This window comes from Physeter macrocephalus, chromosome 6 (assembly GCF_002837175.3).
Source record: "Physeter macrocephalus isolate SW-GA chromosome 6, ASM283717v5, whole genome shotgun sequence".
In the NCBI taxonomy this organism is placed as follows: domain Eukaryota; kingdom Metazoa; phylum Chordata; class Mammalia; order Artiodactyla; family Physeteridae; genus Physeter; species Physeter macrocephalus.
This window is the reverse complement of record NC_041219.1, coordinates 90,535,371-90,556,184: the sequence shown is the minus strand read 5'-3', so window position 1 is coordinate 90,556,184 and position 20,814 is coordinate 90,535,371. Positions and strand designations below refer to the sequence as shown.

The 20,814-nt window shown below is 37.4% G+C and overlaps 1 protein-coding gene across 5 annotated transcripts in view; it reads right to left on the bottom strand.

Moving 5' to 3' along the window:
* The window catches only part of SENP1 (SUMO specific peptidase 1), a 60,070-nt gene extending 40,099 nt beyond the window's left edge, over positions 1–19,971 (bottom strand). For 2 of the 5 annotated variants that reach the window (XR_003680365.2, XM_007104364.4), the window contains exons 1-7: positions 19,384–19,970; positions 15,820–15,867; positions 13,781–13,911; positions 12,659–12,740; positions 11,754–11,795; positions 7,367–7,526; positions 3,457–3,628 (exon numbers count right to left, since the gene is read on the bottom strand). Coding sequence is in view for 3 of the 5 variants with exons in the window: in XM_007104364.4 (XP_007104426.1) it covers positions 3,457–3,628; positions 7,367–7,526; positions 11,754–11,795; positions 12,659–12,740; positions 13,781–13,911; positions 15,820–15,867; positions 19,384–19,435 (687 nt within the window). In the remaining 2 variants the exon portion in view is untranslated. Of the gene's footprint in view, positions 1–3,456; positions 3,629–7,366; positions 7,527–11,753; positions 11,796–12,658; positions 12,741–13,780; positions 13,912–15,819; positions 15,868–18,738; positions 18,907–19,383 lie in introns of all 5 variants that reach the window. The other 3 variants (XM_024123013.3, XR_008617707.1, XM_007104366.4) reach the window with 3 other exon arrangements.
* Between the last annotated feature and the right edge of the window lie 843 nt (positions 19,972–20,814).

Sequence of the window (20,814 nt, the reverse complement as noted above, 5' to 3'; positions counted from 1 at the left end):
AACATAATCCTCTTTTGCGGCATCTGGTACTATAAAGTAAAAAAAAAAAAAATTCTTTCTATGTATATAACTTATTAAACTATTTTCTATTGAGAAAGCAAATTAGGAAATTGAGAGGAAAGGAAGCTATAATTGGATAAAATGTTAAAGGAAGTTGGCTAACGTTATGTTTCAAACCTAATAAAGGACCAAAGAAAGTTTAGTAAGTATAAGGACAATTAGTAAAGTATGTTTTTCTTAAAAAAAAAGAATAAAACCATCAGTGACATCTGTAAGGCAGTCTAACATCTTAAAATGCTGCTCAATATGTAGCAGAGAAGCATGTCTGGAAGCAACATATAATTGAAAAGAAACTACTTGTGTTTTTACTATTTAACATTTCTATTGTCCCTAATATTTTTTTCTTTCCTAAACAGAAACTCTCATCCTCTGTAACAGTGCTAAGAGAACCTTCTGTGATAACGGAAATGATCTCTGTTTGTACTGTTCAATATGGTAGCCACTAGCCATATATGGCTAACGAGTACTTGAAATGTGGCTAGTGTGACTGAGAAACTACACTTTTATTTAATTTGAATTAACTTAAATAGTGCATGTGGCTGGTGGTAACCCTACTGCAGCGGTCCCCAACCTTTTTGGCAACAGGGACTGGTTTCGTGGAAGACAATTTTTCCTTGGAACGGCGGGCGGGGGGGATGGTTTTGGGATGATTCAAGTGCATTACATTTATTGTGCACTTTATTTCTATTATTACACTGCAATATATAATGAAATAATTATACAAGTCACCATAATACAGAATCAGTGGGAGCCCTGAGCTTGTTTTCACTTGCCACTCACTGATAGGGTTTTGTGAGTCTGCAAGCAATTGACTTATTATGGTCTCTGTGCATTCAGACCTCTCTGCTAATGATAATCTGTTTTGGTAGCCGCTCCCCGGTGCTAGCATCACCTCAGTTCCACCTCAGATCATCAGGCATTAGATTCTCATAAGGAGCGTGCAACCTAGATCCCTCATATGCACAGTTCATGATAGGGTTCGAGCTCCTATGAGAATCTAATGCCACCGCTGATCTGACAGGAGGCAGAGCTCAGGCGGTAATGTGAGCGATGGAGAGTGGCTGTAAATACAGATGAAGCTTCACTCGCTCACCCGCCCACCAGCCACTCACCTCCTGCTGTGCAGCCCAGTTCCTAACAGGCCAGGGACCGATACCGGTCTGTGGCCAGGGTGCTGGGGACCCCTGCCCTATTGGATAGTATTGTTCTTTAATGTTGCCCTTGAGTCAGCCATCAGCCAAGTGGTGGTACAGCCACCACCTGCATATTTCCAAATTCTTCTTCCTCATGTATTATCTTCAAACCCATTGTAAGACTGAACAGCACAGTGGTGACATGTTAATTCCGCAGATAGCTTCATATTCCTGAAGGTGTTAGACAACTCCAGAAGTAAGATTCATACACAATTCTCCTTCTTTAACATAAGCAACAGGTGTCTCTTGGAGATCCCAATATTTCCATGGAAAATAACTGTTCCTCCAGCTTATAAGCTCCCATCAATAATTTTAGTCCAGGGGGGAAAAGTAACATTTTAATCTGGATTATCTGTAATATCCAAGACTAAATATCTAATCTGTTGAGAGTTTCATTTAATAAAGTTTGGTCCAATATTTCGTCTCGTTCATATAATACGGGTTACTCCATATTTCTACACTACAGGTGACTTGCTTTTCACAGCAGATTATAAACTTAAAAACGACTGAGGCAAAATTCCCTGCATCTCTTGTTCCATAGGATAGGTTCAATCCTTGGCATCTTTTTGACACTGCAGAAGGAAAGAGAAACCAGCTTCATGTCCTCCCTTGACCCAGCCTGTGGCCTGGAAGATGGATTGGAAGGATGAAAGTATTGGGTCAGCCCAAGTCTTCAGGCTGGAAGTGGAGGTGAAAGGAGGAGGGCTGAGTGGTCCCAAGGACTGGTTGGCTAGTGGGTGAATGGGGGGCTTACAATGAACACATTCTAAAGGGCACTGGTGATGCCAGCAGCAGCCACACGGGGCAGGAACGGGTTTGGGAGGCCTGTACCAGCTGCCATGCTGCTACCGTCTTGGTCCCCACAAGTCTCTCGGTACCCTGCTGGCTGCCTGCACTCTAGCACAAGCACAACCCCCACAGCTCCAGTAACTAAAAAAGAATTATTTATGTATGTAATAACTGATACACAGATTGTACTAAATTCAATGTTACAAAAGGTACAGTGAAAAATAAATCGCCCTTTCATAACTGTTGCTCAGCTCTTATCACCAAATGCAACTGGTGCCAGTTTCTTGTCCATCCTTCCCCCTGATAATTATGATTTACTAGCTCTGTCATCCTCTGCTTGAATATTTTAGATTCAATTCAAATTTAAAACCAAAAAATATACAGCATTTTAAACTAACCATGTAACAAATAATCAAGTTTTGCCACCTAAGAGATCTTCACCGCCAAATTACATAATTATTTAGCACATAATGCTATATTCTAGACTCCACGGTCTGTAAGCGCCAATGGTCTGTAAGCGCCAATGGACAGGAACCATATAACCATGCTGTATAACAGAAAGCATACCTTCTACACTCCTGTAGAAGAACTGGGCTGCAAGCTGGCCATTTATTAGTTGTGTGAGCTCTGACCTTTACTTTCCAACTTTGTAAAATGTGGTTATTACCTCATCTCTACCTATTTCACAAGGTTAAAAGAATTCAAAACAATAATACATGTGGAAAGCACACTGGAAACTCTAATGCTATGTAAGTATGAGGTCATTATTATTCATTTGTATCTCCACAGCAACCAGTCCAAAGCTGACTAGATGCACAATAAATATTTAATTGAACAGGTGTAAGCACATCTCCTTATTGTATAAATTATGTTATATATAAGGAACTGATTTTTTTCCTAAGTTTGCTGAATGAATATAACATAGTGTCAACACAACATCTTTCTTGTAGAGAAAGTTTATGATCTCAAAGATCTTACTCAAATGAAAGGATGTAAATTATTTAGCTGGCTTCTTGATTTTTCTTTTATATTGAGGAAAAATTATCCTAGTAAGAAGAGCAGGTATCAAATCCAGCAAGGTTAACAGCTTTGCCACATGAAACTAGAGCTTTAATAAGGGTCCAAAAGAGAACAGAGATAGTTTGATGTATGAGAAGCCACTCAGACAATACTGAAGATTAAGTGTGCTGTCCAACAGGAATAGAAGATGGTAAGAAAAATACTGAAGTCCTGCTAAAATATCTCCTTACTTTCTTTAGAAGAGATGCTGGCACTCAAAAAGAGCAATTAAGAAAGAAAAAAAACACAGAAAGGATTAATGGAATGGTTAATAAACATCTAAGTCAGAGGGAACAAATGGCTGAATGTAGGGAGAGTCTAACTTTTAGTAGCTTTTGTTGCAGGTTTTCCTTACCTCTTCTGCTGTACTAATGTGTCGCCTCTGAGTTTTCTTGGGGCTCAAAAGATTTCGACGACATGAACCACTCCAAGATGGACTTGGAACAGGCTTAATAGGAAAAGATTTTTCATATGCAGACACATGACAGTGATGGTTTGACTTTCCTGTAAAAGTGTTTGATAATCCACTAAAAAAAAAAAAAAGTTTGTAAGAAAAGACAAGAACAGTAAGTAAAAATCTAACCAGGTGATTATTTTCCCTTTTAAGAAATAACAAAAACAAAAAATGAGCAAAATGACAGATGTACCCTGTGAGGGAAATACACAAGAAATGATATGAGTTGCTGCATTAGGTTCTGCCACTTAGGAGGTCTTAAACTGCCAAACTATGTAATTATCAAACACCTAAAATTGTATTTCTTAGCTTCGCCATATCTAAGTTCCTTGGGTCAGGAACCATAGACCTGTGTGGTATGACAGAAAGACTATCAGATTAGACTTCAGAAAACCTGAGTTCTAGGTATGTACCTGGGTTCTAGGTGTGCTAATATGCACACACTTTCTATTTACTCCCTGCAGTCCCCTCTCCCAGCCTTTTGGAGGGAATTATTTTAAGATTACATATGCAAAGATGGATAAAGCTGAAGCTTCTCAACTGTTTTTCAATTGAATTTAAGTTTCCTAAAAGACCAACAGAGGGCTCCCATCCTCCATTAAAGAAAACGAGAAGGCTTTTTATGAGGCTGCATCACTGTGACTGCTCCTTCTGCCCTCACTATCTACCTCTTTTGAAGGAGAATTTTGCTTTCTTTGTACCATATGTGCCTCAAATAGTGGGAAAAATTGGCAAGAAAAATATTTTTGTGGACTCAAAATCCAGTTTTATCTCTAAGGTTAGGTTAATAATTTAAAGTTTTTTTCTATGTCCTCTCTTTCAAATATCATTACCCAGCACAGGTACTTGTGCTCAATATAATTAATTTTCTTTCTTTCTGCTGAGGATGAAGAGTAAAGTACATAGCTGACTAAGCTGAACTTATTGAAATGAACTCTTTAAATCAGTACATGTGGTCTGATCCAAATGAAATCAGACTAGGTCTAAAGAAAATTAAAAAGTACATCTACTCCCTCTAACCCTTCAAACTCTAATGTTTCCTATGTGTGTTAGAGTGGGGAAAGGAGCAAGAACTTGCAATTTCAGAAACACGGTTCTTTTCTTAGGATGGGTAAATGTGGCTAGGAAAAAATGGCAAGGGCAATATAATTTGCTTGGCAAAGATATAATGAATTCCCCACAATGTCTTTTGTATTTATTTTTCCTAGAGTGTGTGTGTGTGTGTTTAATGCAAAAGATTCTTCTTCCTAAAGAAACAGTATGAGGGCACTTGCGATGCCAGAAAGCAAGGGTGCTACCAACAACTAACGAGGTTGAGTCAGACACAGACATAAGCCTGAAGGAACTTCCATTAGCCAAAGTTGTGAGAATGTTAAGCACTAAGAGAATAATGATTGTAGTAGTGGATTAAAACACACTGAATCCATGACACTGAAAAAAGAACAGAAAAATTCATTTGAACCACATGAAGTGGCGATTAAAAAAAAAACTTACTTTGAAAATTGGTAATGCAAAAGAAAGATCTAATCACATACCCTGCTTTCCCAGTAGGAAAAGGTATTTCAGGGTAACCAAACAGCCCTAACTAATGAGGAAAAAAGCTCTTCCTTATAGCAGAGTGCCCATTAATTAGTGTAAAAGAAATGATAAAATTAGAAAAATACTACTTCATTAACTACTAAAATTATTATCAGGTCAAAGGAGGTCAAAAGGTACAAACTTCCAGTGATAAAACAAGTAAGTCATGGGGATGTAATGTAGAGCATGGTGACTATAGTTAATAATACCATATTTCATATTTGAAAGTTACTGAGAAAGTAGATCTTAAAAGTTCTTATCACAAGAAAAAATAATTTTGTAACTATGTATGGTGATGGATGTTAACTAAACTTATCGTGGTGATCAATATACAAATATTGCATCATTATGCTGCACACCCGAAACTAATATAATGTTATATGTCAATTATACCTCAATTAAAAAATTACTATCAGCTAAGGATTATCAATTGATATTAATAACTCCTAGGCTGATTTGAAACTGGTCGCTCATAAAATGCCAAAGTAACATCATTTAGATTACATTCTAGTCACAAGGGGGAAGAAAATCTAACTGTACAATTAAGGACCAGAGCGCTATCACTCTAATCTAGAGGTCGATCCAGCATCACTAATGATAGGACTGTAGGTTTTCTAATATGATGTAACACAGCATCAGCTTTTATTAAAGTCAAAAATCTAGTTTATAAAATATACAGAGGATAGAGGACAAAATATTGATACTATGGGAAAGCAACTTGTCAAATCCAAAAGGTGGAACATTATGCAGAAAAAAGTAATGTCATAAAAAAAGGGGGTGCTGTTCAAGATTGTAAGAGACTTAAGGGTGATAAATACCAGATGCAATTTTAAACTGCATACTGCTTTGGACAAACTAGCTGTAAAGGATACTTTGGGGTCAACTAGGAAAACTTAAATATAACTTATTCAGTGTATAAGATAAAATTTACTGAATGAAAAAGAGAAGATGATTGACTGAAAAAGATTACAAAAGAGTATGCACAATATGAACTCATTTTTGGAAAAAAATGTGTGCAAACAGAAAAATATCTGGAAGGACATATACTAAGACATTACAAAGGTGACCTCTGACTGGTGGGAATATGATATTTTTATTGTTTATTTGTGCTTATCTGTATTTTCTGATTTTGTACAAAGCATGCGTACTGTTTCTGTAATAACATTATTAAAAAAAATAACAGTATGGCATTATTGAGGAAAAAAAGCAACTTGCCAAATGATGCATACAGAATATCTTTAATGAAGATAACATATTATACATTTTATAGTATTACACAGCATATATATCATTCTATATCTAAGCAAGAGAAAGTGAAAGAGAAACAAGCATAGGAAAAGATTTGGAAGGAAATGCATGAAGGGGAAGGGAGTAAGATTGTGAGTAGTGGTCAAGGGATCTTTGGCTTTATTGGCAATGTTTTAACTTTTACAATGTGACTGTGTTAATGAATTCTTATGTAATTTTTAAAAATATTAAGAAGTGGGGAAGACAATCCCTGGGAGTACTCACACATGTTTCCAGAGTCCATGTGCTGATAATCATAAAATAAAATAAAAACCATCTTGTTGGTTTCAATCAGCACCAGAAAGCTTAGCTTTGACTAAGCAGGAAATTGAATGATCCCACATGCCTAAAATCCATCACCAGAGTAATATTTAAGAAATCATAAATACCATATTAAAAAAGAAATATTTACTAATAAAGTACTTGAGGGAAAAGTTTCTAAGCCAAACTTCATCTGTCTTTAATAATCAGTAGAAGTTTGGTGAGGGAATAAGCAGGGCTTATAAGTTAGGCTACATATGATCAAGTTCTTTCTGAGTCTAATTTTACAATAGAAGTAGTTGACTAAGGTGTAAGGTTACTTTGGTTTAAGTCAGGTCTCTGCTCACATGAAAGCCTACAAAATGTGCTGGTTTCTTTGCTACTGAAGTTGCAGAAATTGATCAATTTTCACTTTAAGGTTCAAAATAGCCATATTGATTCTGAAGGGTCCCAATACACTCATATCCACCAAGGTTTCCCTCAAAACTCTCTCCCTCTAATTATAAGATTTGGCTGTCACCAAAATCCAGCACCAGATAAATGAAAAGTTGAAAGTTCAAAATCAATTTGTCCGTATCTCTATGGTTTAAAGTTCAAAAGTGGTGTTACTTTGAAAAAATGCCATATAGCCATTTTCCCTTATATTGGAGGAAGAGCTTGTGAACTGAGCAGCCAGAATACTTACCTTGAGGTCTTTCGGGTTTCGAGGTAAAGACTTCGGCTGTTTCTTGATTTTTGTAAAGTTGAACCTGATGCTGGAGTGGAATTTCTCCACTGGCCATTTGCACTCTGGCCAAAGGTTCTTAGGTCTCCTGAGCCAAGAAAACTGTCTGAGGAAGGGTTGTCTAGAAGAATAAAAGTTTGAATAAATTAAACAAATACCTATACCGGTTCTCCATGTGACTGCAACCATGTCCAACATTGTATTCCAAAGTAATGTGGCATATCACCATGTCTCTAATGGAAGAAAGATCCCGGTCTCAACTGCCAGTAAAGTCTGCAGTAAGGGAACTTCTACAAACTATAATTGATTCAGCCATACTAACCTGAAAATTGATGAAGGAGCTGAATCCTGCCACAGCCATGTGCCTTATCTGCATCAATGTGACTCCGTGGTGTCCACCAAAAGTCAACATTTTACCCCAACTATATCTTGCAAGCACTCCCAGGCCTGGGCCTGAAAGAAGGTAGGCCAGACCAGTAAGAAAGCAGGTGGAGGGCCAAGGAGAATTGTAATTCAAATGAACAACAGTTATTGCTTAATAAGCAGCTGGTGTCACTTTCCTGTTTTAGTTACCATGTTCACGACTCAGGGGCTCTGTCTAAGAGCAGAGATAACCTAATTGCTGCTTATTCTGGCCGGCTTATGGCAGGAATGACCCGTCATTATGCATTTGATTCTGGTATGATAACCTTCAGTCACTTAATGTTATAATCATCAGACATATCAATACTCGGATGCTTGCTATTGCAATCAGACTAAGCGAGGATTAATTATTATTTGAATTTTCTGACTTGTGGCTTACAAACTGGGGTGATAAAAATCTTCCAAAGTTTCAGCTAGGAGTAGTATAATTTTTATAGCCTCTTCTCTCCATCAGCAGGATGGGACAATTTAAAACAACACCTTCAAAATAACTTCAGATGTTAGGCTATGTAACCGAGGAGCCCCAGTAGAAAGACAAAAATGTAACTCTCTACTCCCTGAATTTTGTCTAATGCCAACATCACTTTGAGGATCCTCTTTCAAAGCACATTACTATGGAACTTGGCACAATATTATGTATTTATGTTATTTAAACTATTTAACGTAGCTTTTGATACGCTATCCAAAAAGTTTGGCAGCTGACAAAAGTATCAGTTTTGTATTGTATTGGTATTTTTTTTTTTTAAGCTGATCAGGATTATCAGAATTTAGGCTAAATAAGATGGAAACAAAGCAGCAGTCAGGGGTGGTATTAGTACCAGTTGATGCACCAGTGGATGACCTAATTAATAATTAAATTAACTTTCAAAATGAATTACAACCTTTTCCCTTTGTAATCAACAACTATGCTTGACATCTATTACTATTACTGTAAAAATAAGAGACGTGAGGCTAATGAGTTTCATTAAAGGACCAGAAAATCATTGTCTTTAAGCAAAGTAATAACAGTAGAAATCTTCGTCTCTCATATTTTTTTTTTGTTAAAATTTGATTAGGGAATGATCTAACTAGAGATGTCTACTTGAGGAATAAGCCTACCAAAAATGCAAATTTGATACCAAGGATAAACCAGAGTAGCCTCCTCAATGGCATGTGACAGAGGTTTTGGCTTTAAAATTCAAGGGAAAAGCACAGGATCAGGCAATCTGTTCCACCAGAATAAGGTGGTTCCATCCCCAGTCAATGAAATCACTGAATAGTGCTCTACTGCTGATGGGATCAAGCAAAGCTAGAAAGGGACCAACAGGAGGCTGCACACATTCTTTTTTAGTTGACAGTTTAACCCAGCATTCTGTCATCATTAAGAAGTCAGATTGCAAATGTCACAAATAAGATTACTTATGTGTACATACACACACATAGAACTATAGGGAAATACACCAAAATTTTAACTTTGGTTGTGTTCCAATGATAGAATGATGGGGATTTTTCTACTTTTCTCTACAAATTTTCTACAAGGACAGGCAGTAATTTTATGGACATAATGATATTTTATATTTTAAAAAAAGTGTGTCAGGCAACCACTTAGTACGAAAGTAACCATCAGTTGCTCCTGTTAACTTTCAGATTTATTTAGTTATTACGAATACAGGATGCTTTAATTCACCTTACCTACTAAATGCCTATTTGGCAACCTAATTTAACATATTTTCCAAAGATAAGACATTGACAATGGTTCTAAGCATGAGCAAAATCATTTCTTTTCATCTTAAGCTACTTTTCTTTAAGGTTTAAAATGTTTTAATTTTCTTTTCAATTGTGCTCTTAATAAAATCAAGAGGTCTTCAAGTCTGACCAGCACTAAGTTATTAAAGTGAAAATGTTGCATTTTCTCTGCTTTCTAAATTTAAAAAATGTTTTTAACAGTCTAATCTTGAGATAAAGAAGCAAATATTTTAAAATCTTGATACAGAGAGGCAGATCCAGTAAAGTATAAATGGGAAGCTCCAGATTCTAGGTTCTGAAGTTTGAGTGTTTCCTGTATTTGTTTTCATCTTAGTGGAGGAGAGGATAGTAAGGTAGGAGAGGATAGTAAGGTAGGAGAGGAGACAAAGACCAGTACAGTCAGAATGAGGAGACTGAGGCAGGTAAACTGGGGACCCACATCTAGTCCAATCAAGAGGTAAGTCTCAAGGTGACTGACCACAGAAATCAATGTGAAAATTATTGGAAAAGAATAGGAGGTAAGAGACAATATTCTGCAGGACTTGTAACGAACAAGAATGGGTGTGGCAAAGGAACAAAGTTAAAAAAGTACACAGTAAAAAGATTTGAATTAAAGTCTTTATTATAAGAAAAAAGTATACAGACCCTTGGCATTCACAGATTGAAAGTTCTGATTGTCAGTGAGCAACCTAAAAGGTCTGTGGCATGTCATAAGCTTGCTTGGTCAGGGGCTAGATTAAACTTGGCAGAGGCATAAATCTGAATCCTCTGCTTCAGGCTGTATTTTAGAGAATGAATCTAATAGCTCAGCAACCCCATTTCAATATGGTTTTATTATTTGCTGTTGGTATTCTCTAGTCATCATCATGTATAAAGTAACTGTTATGAATTTTTTTTCTTTTCCTAAAAAAATGGCCTTCAAGTGAGAAATAAAAACTCTGGCACAAAATTTTGATATAGGGATCAAGTTGTGGCATGAGGACAAACAGAAAAAATATAACCCTCAAGAATCATGTAACTGAGTAGAAAGCCAGCACTCTGGTTAAATACCACCGCAGTCAAGAATATAGGGACCTGAGATGATCTCAGAAATATCCTTTGTGAATATCAAGGGTCTACTGAAATTTAAAAGAAAAAAGCTACAACAAATTATTTTCAGTCATGTTATTTATAATAGCTGAAAATGGAGAGGGTGAAGGGGACCTAAACCATAGAGAAAATGAAGGAAATGAAGACACAGACCCATTATCCTAAATCACAGCCCCCTGGATCCAGTTGTGTTTCTACATTAAAAATTTTGGGGATTTTACAAAGATAACCTGGTATATACTATGTAGCACTTCTAAGTATAACCTGAAGCAGCACCCTGTTATCAAACATATTGATATATCTACAGTAAAATGTGTAAATATTCATATTTACAGAGATAAATAAAAGACAAAACATAAACAGTTAAATGTCAGTTCATGTAGCTTTTGCCAAGTAATGAATTGAGCTCAGGTCAGGTTCTGATGTCAAATAAATTATGAAAATATTTTTTGGTTTTCAGAGCTTTTTGGAGTTTGGAATTGCACATAAAGGATGGTGAATGTGCATATAAATTCCATGGATTATGAGAAATCAACAGAAAAAGGTAAATAAGAAGAATAACAGGTAAGCAGATAGGAAATTTTAAAAAAATATATTGGGCTAAAAAAAATCACGTTTCAAATCATACAATGTGTACATAGATATATACTCAGATAAAAAAACAGAGAAGACCACAGGGTTAAGTAAGAGTTGAGTTAGCCAGGAGATCTTGAGTATAATTTTCTATATATGATTGTTTACTATTAAGCAATTACTTTAAACAAAAACCAAATATTCTGTCCAATGGTAAATCAGCATACAAAATTACAAGCAAACACAGCCTGAGTTCAAATGAAAATATTATCCACTCAACTGTCCTTCCCCTATGATCAATACTAATAAGATATCAAGCCATATTTCAGGCTCTCTGCTCATCAGAAAGGCCTTTTCAACAATAATGATGGCAGAGTTACTTTCTGAAAAAATTAACTGATTTTTCTATACAATTACGCACATACTATGTGGACACCATTTCCCACCCCAGAAGAGGAAATCCAGTGCCCAGGGTAAAGTACCACCCACCTAAATGATATTTAAATATAAGATAAATCTAAAAGAGCATCATACTAACGTCTTTTTAGGGGAGGAGATCTCATCTTGCTGACAAAGAATCCTGAGGAAGCCAAATAACAACAAATAATTATTATTTGCATTTCATATTTATTATCTCAACTTATCCTTATAAAAATCCCATTGAAACAGGTTCAATGGTATGGCTAATATTCCCATACTTGGGTCAGGTGAGGAGATTAAAGCATGAGGAGTGAAAAGACTTTGGAAGACCACTATAATCTTCCTGGGTCATACTGCCAGGAGACTAACCAATAAAAAACTCTTAAGTTTCCCCAAGACAGAGCCAGATCATTGGAAATCCAAACCTTAGAAAGGGGACAGATGAAAAGTCAGGCAAGCCAGGGGCTAGGAAAAGCCTAGAGAATGCTGACTTCTGTCATGGATCACAAGTTGAAAAGGCAAGCCCTTGAATATGCAAGCATGGCTGTGGCAGGTGCTAGACAGAAACATGTAGTTAACATTTCCTGCCCTAATGGAGGGACAAGCTTGGGTAGAAATAAATTTTCAGGATTTATGATTTCAAGCAGAATACAAATAGGCTAGCTCTGTGCTTCAAATCAGTACAAGTAACCTTTACATCACATACACATATCTAAAAAAAAAAAAAAAAAAACCAAAAGTCAAAAACAAAGCTGTATTGCTTTTAACAAGGGCATAACAGACAAGTAGGAGAATGGATTCTAAAAAAAAAAAATCTCCCTTTAAAAAATATTTGGTTGAGACTAGATCAGTGAAGTATAATAGCAACCATACACAGAGAGCTCATTAAAATGATGTTTTAGTGGAGAAAATACCATTTTGCTTTCGACAATGTTTTCACTTTTAGAGACAGTAAACACAAACAACTTGCTAGGAAGAAGTCTGAAAGGTAGAAATGCCTTGACTCCAAGTAATGTGTCATACCTGAATAATAATTTGGATAAGCTGCACTTCTTGTAGAACAAGTATAAGATCGGTCCAGATTTCCTTGCCTGGAAGGTAAAATCTAAACAAAACAAAAGTATTTTCTTAAACCATATTTTTTACAATAAAACAAAAATTTACACTAGGAAAAATATATAATTAAACAAGATTTTGACATATTTCAGAATGCAATATAATTAATTATAATTATATATATTATAAATAAATTAAGCTACATACTAGTAAGAAAGGAAAACATGATGAAATGATTAAGGCTTCAAGGGGAAAAATGGGCAAAATATCTGTTATACAACTTAATTCAAAGAATGCTCATTAGAAGGTAATACATATTTAATATATCCTGTTCTCAAAGCCAGCTGTACCACATATCAAAGCAGCTGACAAAATCAACCTGGTTTTGATTCTCTTGATAACTTTACAGGACAGTTCTTAATCAGGGGTGCTGCTGCACCCCAGTACAAATCTGGAAATGTGTAGATATTCAGTTATCAAAATGATTACTGGGGGCAGATGCTACGGGTATTTAGTGCCCAAGGATGCTAAACATTCTGCACACAGCAAAGAACAGTCTCATCCTAATTAGTAATGGCTTCCTACTGAGAAAGACTGCTTTATTAACAGTCCTCAAACCTTGGAGATTTTTTAAACTGTAGATTCTGATTCAGTAGGTATGGGGTAAAGCCTGAGATTCTGCTTTTCTAATAAGGTCTCAGGTGATGCTGCTGCTGCTGGTCCCTTGAGAAACTAAGCTTTATAGAACAGAGAAATTTCAGAGCTACTGTATATTTTCATAGTTTCTCCCCATTTAATGCTCAGCAATTTTAAGACACCAGTTTAAAAGAACACTGATCTGTGTATTAGTAATTGTAATATTCAGAGGAATAATAAAGAGTTTCTAAAAGGTATCATTCTCCAAGAATTTATACATAGCCTGGCTCTTATTTAACTTTAACATATCAAACAGAATTCCAAATACTAGCATTACTGATTGTAAAAAGTTTACATATATTCTTGTGCTTTTGAGTGTGGCATTTAAACTCTATCAGATGAAAATTTAAGCCAAAATAATTCATTAATTAAGGAAAGAAAATTATTACTAACCTGATGGTCAGAAAGTGAAAGCTGGTCCTCTGGAAAACCTGTTTGTGACAGGAGATGGGTTTTGAATATGGAGTTGTGGTTCACTAAAGTTACTTCTCCAGCATCCATCCTCATCCTATCAGCAGTATCATCTGGGGAAAGAGTCCAGATTAGTTCAAGTCACATAATTCTTCAATACCTACTTTCCTATGAACCAATCTTTTCACCTAATAAAAATGATTTCCCCCAAACACCTCTACAGTCAAATAAAACCGCTCCTTCATAACTATTGGCAAGAGATCTCAAAATGTCACTGTCAAAAAAACAGGCCCATGTGCAGAAATTGGTTAATTTGGAATCAAGATCATCTACGAAATAGTTCAAAACTTGTGCAAGAATAAAAAGAGCTTAATTCAAAGTTTTAAAAATAATGAAATTTTCCCCAAAGAAAATTTTTTTTATTTTAACTGTAGGAAAAAAAAAAAAAAAAACAGGGAAACAATTTCACCAGTCAAAGCAAATACTCTTAACCCTGGTTTATTTCCTCTGTTTCAACTCAACAAGGTGCTTTAAAATTTAATCCACTTGAAAATTTTTTCTGCAAAAAGCGTAATTTATTCATATAGCTCTTAACAGATATCAGCTCAGTTACTGTATACTGTGGCAGAACCGTACTTTATTACCATTTTTTAGACCTTTGTTACCATAAAAGAGTTAGAACAGGAACAAGTGAGAGTAAGGGAACTCAGTGATTTATACTGCTATCAGCAATGAGAGAAAAGGGAAACAAATGACCAGGAGAAAGAAGGTAGACTAAACAAAAGGAAAAAACAGTAGAGAGAAGACTAATGTGGACTTAAAAGGAGCATATGGGAAGTTATAAGATCTAACTGTACCGATTTTTCAACCTATTCCTAAATTGACTACTAGTCTTGACTTTATACTGTTCCCTGTTATAGACATAAAGTACTATGAATAGCAGAAAATGTTCCAATCACAATTAATTCTCAATGCCACTAGCTAAATGAAATTTAAATTTTACCTTAATCAAATTATTTATCACATAGAAGGCAGTATAACAGTACTAAAGAACAAGGACCCTGGAACCAGTCCCTGAGTTTAAATCCTGGTGCTGCCAGTTATAGCTGTGTGATTCTAGGCAAGTTTCTTAACCTCTGTGTCTCAGTTTCTCTGTCAACAAAATGGAGATAATAATAGTACCTACTAGGTACTAAAGTAAGTCCCCTACATACAAACGAGTTCCGTTCCGAGGGTGCGTCCGTTAAGTCCAATATGTTTGTAAGTCCAACAAAGTTAGCCTAGGTACCCAACTAACACAATTGGCTATATAGTACTGTAGTATAATAGGTTTATAATACTTTTCACACATAAAAACAAACACAAAAAATAAAGAAAACATTTATAATCTTACGGTACCTTGAAAAGTACAGTAGTACAGTGCAGTAAAACGGCGGGTGCTTCTTAGCAGTACCACCGACATTACTGCTGCTTTTACGCTTGTTTCCAGACATCCTGGGCTTGAAATAAAGACACCGTACTACTGTACTCTATACAGTACTGTACAGTAAAGTACACAAAAGCACAAGGACTTGTAGAGGATGCACACACGTGACAATGTACGCCAGACACGTGAACTAACTTACGTGATTGGACACGCAAACACATGTTCGCATCTTTGAAAAGAAAGTTCACAACTTGACGGTTTGTATGTAGGGGACTTACTCTGTTAGGTATTTTAAGTACTTAAAAAACAAGGTCTTGCACACAGAAATGCTTGCTACTGTGTATTTAGCTTTTTCAATACAATGAATGAGAAAATGCTTTAAAATGTTGCTATAAACAATATCCCAACCAAAAGAAAATTGTTTGGTATACTGTATTACATAATTAGGATGAGATCTCCTTTAAAATTATTACTAAGCACAAAGACACAAATATTGAAAATATTATTAAGCACAAAGATGCAAATATTCTTTCACTCCAGCTTATCTAATCAGAGTAACTAAAAGGATTGAACACTACTTCATAGTCAGTCTTACCCATGTCAGGTGTTTTCACATCACTGACTTCAGCAAAGATACAAAGTCCTATAAAAGAAGACAGAAAATAGAAATGTTACATTCTGAAACATCTCTTTCATGTCATTACAGAACAGGAAGCCACTCAGAAGTGACACTTGTATTCTTAGTGGAGAAAAATATAACACGGTAAGGCAAGTTGATGGGAAGAGAATGGGAACTAAAACTAGCCTGAGGTAGTTCCAAACATTTCTGCAACCTGTGTAATACTAAAGAGCAATTATGGACTACCCACAGAATCACAGAATATTACAGCACAAAGCAGATTAGGAGAGCCAACCCTCTGCAGATTAATTTGCATATGATCATAAAGTTAGTGACTGCACTGAAATTACAACCTAAACATTCTTCCCAATCCATTACTCTTTCTATTACCTCATGCTAAACCATTTTATTTTATTTTATTTGGACCATTTTTAAAGTCTTTATTGAATCTGTAACAATATTGCTTCTGTTTTATGTTTTGTTTTTTTGGCCCCAAGGCACATGAGATCTTAGCTCCCTGACCAGGGTTTCCCCTGCATTGGAAGGCGAAGTCTTAACCACTGGACCACTAGGGAAGTCCCACTAAACCATTTTATAACCAAGTGACAGATCTTGTGGTAGTCCTGTTAGGACTTCTCTTCCATACGTCTCAGCAGCCAAACAAAAAGTTATCAAGGAACACTTCGCAGTTGTACTAAGTACTTTTTCCCCCATCATTACTCAGACAGTTGCAAACCAAAGCCCCTTTGCCTACATGAAATTATTTTTTTCCTCGATATATCTAATTTGCCCAGAAAAAGAAGTTAAAAGCCTAACTGGTGGAACTAGGTTAATAAATGTACCCTTGGACACAGGCTTCTTGGCAGATTTACAATAGGAGGAGACTAGAGATGGTACATATATATAGTCATAATCTTATCACATATTTTTAAAAAGATTGAGCACATCACCAAATACATAGCACTATCAGAGCTTCAACCTAAGGAAACTGCATGATGATAACAGGAATTCCTTATGGCCCCAATAACGAAGTGCACACATAAAGGAAGGCTGCTTGAGCTTTTCCTGGCATAGGTACAGACTAAGCAGAGTAATCATCTGATTACCTAGTCTTGCCAGAGAGGTTTCCCAAAGAATTTAAGCCCTAGACTTAGGCTTCAAATATATTTCCAAATGCTCAACTTACTAAAAGGTTTCTATCTGGTATTTCTACAGATTCTTCTTTCCGCTTCTTTCTTTTTTAGTAAAGCCAAATTCCCTGGGTCCCCCATTAAGGGAAAAAAAAAATCCTATCAACCAATAAACTAGCAGTGGCTTTTTCACATTTCACTCTTTCAGGTCATCCCCTAACTGTCATCGCTAGTCTTTTTTTTTTTTTTTTAACAAACCTACCCTTTTAATATTTATTTAAAGTTTCATAACACACGTTTGGCTTGGGTGGGGAGGGGTGAGGGGACATTTTTTTTAGGTTTAGCTTTAAAATATTTGCTCATTTTCTACTGTCCAATCATTTCAGCACTTCCAAAGGTTCCCTAGGACACTTTGCCTCTCTTCTCTCCCTGTCCCCCAGCCGCCCCCAGCTCTGGGGGCCCATAGGCCAGGAATCATCACTAGTCTTTTTTGTTGTGTTAAGAAGAATGCCAATTTAAAAGCCTGGTGCCCATTAGAACAATCCCATGTTAACTTCCTTTGCATTGCTGAGATAGATGTGAAAAGGGAAGCAAGCAAATCAAAGAATGTTAGAGATTATGTCCAGAGAAGTTAAGTGACTTGCCTGAAATCACAAAGATGGGGCAAAGGGAAGACAAAAATCCAGGCAACCTCTATTCCAAGCAAATGTTCTTTCAATAAACAACACAAAATTTCACATCCTTTAGCATACCCTTATTCAAGGATTCATACACACTGGCAAGATAAAAGTAATCCCTAGCTAATTCTGGGGAATCCACACTTTTTTTTATAATTTTAAGAATTAAAGCCCCACATTTACATTTTAATACAAATACATCCAACTTCTTCAGTGTGCTACTTCCTTTTTGCCACTTTGCAAATACAATGGGAGAAGGAATATTTTACCCCAAGACTCAACATAAAATGTTGGACCTGGAACCTCTGATACCACCGAATTCTTTCAAGCATAAGAATTTTTTCCCTCTAAGAAGAGCATTCTAGTAACACATTTTCTACTTCACTTTGTTCATTTAATTTACTAAAAGAACATAAGTAGTTACAGGTATTCAGGTGAAGTCAGGTAAGAAGCTGAACACAAGATAATAGGAAATCTGAAAGAAAAAAAAAAGATGGCAAAGTCCTGGCAATAACAGAATGTAATGAGTATGGTAAAACATTTATAAGTTTACATACATGAAAAGAGGTGATTATAAAAGTGAATGTTTAGAGCTATGATGAAGTTTTTTAAAAGTATATATTGAGGAGAGGCATTGTACAATTAGCTTTAGGCAGGACCAAGATGTAGTAAGAACAATTTATGATATGAGAAGGGCGTGGAAGTGACATATGAATTACCCTACTACAAACTCTGGGAAATTATGTTTATGAGAAGGTTTATACTATATCATTATGTATTTTTTTGTTGTTTTTCATATTTTTACAAGGAATCTCTCCAATTAGACTCTAACACCTTAAACACCAAAGATTCACTTTCTTTCATACACAAACATTTACTGTGCACCAATAACATACAGGGGACTGGTGATACAAAGATGAGTAAGAACTGGTCCCTGCTGCTGAGAATCTCACTGTCCACGGGAGGAAACCAGATTGATCAACAGATACTTACAGCCATACAATAAAGCTGGTGCAATTGGTAGGAGGTGTAGGAGTCAGCTAAAGAAAAGGAAAGACTTCCAAAGCAGCAGTCAAGAGTTACATCACCTTAGCTTGAGGCAGAAGAACCTGTCTTTTAATCCATTTGCTCCCTCTAGATTTGTCATCGGATGGGTGATACGAAGACCATCTTTGCAGTTGGGATAATTAATTGGAATTAGGTAAGAGTGAATGAGGCTTCTCAAGATAAAAACAAATGAGGCTTCCAAAATGGGACTAGAGGGGAAAAAAGGGAAACTCTAAATTGGAAGGTTAAGAGATCATGCTTAAAGAGATGCTTAAGGTTTCACAGTAACTGTAATTTCAAATTCAGTGTAATCTATCTTTCAACACGAGTCCTTAACACAAATTCTCTTTATAGAGAGTAAAGATTTAGGAGATGATGCGATCTACTCCATCCAAAAACATCCAATTGGAAGACCCTAAATCAAATAGTTAGTGGCCTATAAAAGGCTTTATATAAATTTCATAAGAATCACCACCACCCCAAATATAAGTGAACCAAACGTGAGGTGAAATGACTTAACAAGGCTGACGTGAAAGTGATAAAGGAGCAAGTTATTGCCAACAAGATAGTGCAAATACTGCAGAGGCACCGATAAACAGAAATCACCAAGCTCAAGAGAAACTGGGCATATATTCAGAGAGATCACGTTAGGGGACCCCAAGAAAGAGACGGTTCAAGGGAATTACCAGAAGGCGATGAGCCAGGTAAGCAAACGGTGGCGGTTAAGGGGATTTTCATAACCTGGGCAGGAGCGTCCAGACGTTTCTCTCTGGTGGTGGCACTAGCGGTATCACATCTCGGGGAGATACCACAGAGTAAAAAGAGTTGGAGAAATGTTTACGTGAGACGCAGAAGTAGTCGAGAAATATCTTTCAGGTCTCAAGGAAGGCGGGAAGTGAAGCAGGTATAACAGAAAAGCTGAGCTTCCCGGTGAAAACAGCTTTCCCCTGAGAGAAGACCTGCTCTGGCGGGAAAGCCCCGAAACCCCAACCAGCCTTTTCCTCACACGTAGGGCTGGGTGCTGAGATGGGGCCGGCCGTGACCTTAGGGAGACGGCCTCTCCTCGACTCCGGAGAAAGAGGCCTCAAGGAACGGCCTCGGGAAACCTAACTAACGGCCACGGGCCAGATCGCGGCCGGCAGACAGGAGGGGTGAGGGGAGGTGGTCCCAGGGGGCGGGGCACAGGAAAAATTGCCGTCCCCACATCCGTCCCCGCTTCCGTCCAGCCCAGCCCAGCCTGCCGGGCCCGGGCCCGCACTGCCTCCCGGCCCAAGCTCCCTCCATCCTCACCCCTCCCCCAGCTTCCCGCCGCCACTCACCGAACCGGAACCGGCTGCTATGCGAAGGGGTTTCCGGCCGGGCGCGGAACGCAAAACCCGGGAACCGCCGCGAACCGGAACCGCCTCCACAACACCGGAAGAGCTGTTCGGTGGCAGCGGAGGAGGGGGGTGGGGCGAGAGGTCAAAGAGCAGAGTCGAGGACCCGCGGAACGCCTGCGCAGTGTGGCGAGGCCTGAGGAGCCAAGGGATTATCTAAGGCTGTGGTTATAATTTCCTCTTTCAGTTTAGGCTTTTTCTCGTTCTCGTTGTTAGAATACTGTTAGTTTGCCCTTCGTCCTTCGCTTTTCTCTGTTCCCTCGGCCCCCTTACCTGCTGCCTTCTGGTTCCGCTCTGGCGGTTTTTGCTTATGCTCTGGTTTCCATGGCAGCTTCTTGCTGTGGCCTTTGATCTGCGGGAACCTGTGGCCACCTTGACATATGTTGACCTGAGAGCTAAATCTAACTCAGGCTAGATTTATGTTTTATTGAGAATCACAAAACGTTAGTGCTTGTAGAGGTTATTGGCGATCATTCAGTCTGAGTTTCAGAGATGTGAAGTCTTTTCCCAAAGTTATAAAGTACACGGCAGATCTGGGCCTAGTAAACAAGTTTCTTAACTTGCAGCCCTATACTCTTTGCACTACATCATGCTTGATTGGCCATTGGGGAAAAGGGGGCGGGGAGCAGCTTGGGATTGGCTTAGGTTGGACTCTAGAAACGTGTAGAAATCTCCAGAACTCTGGAGAAGTTTGAAACACTCCTCCAGGAGGTGTGAGGAAAGCTATCCGGGGTCAAACCC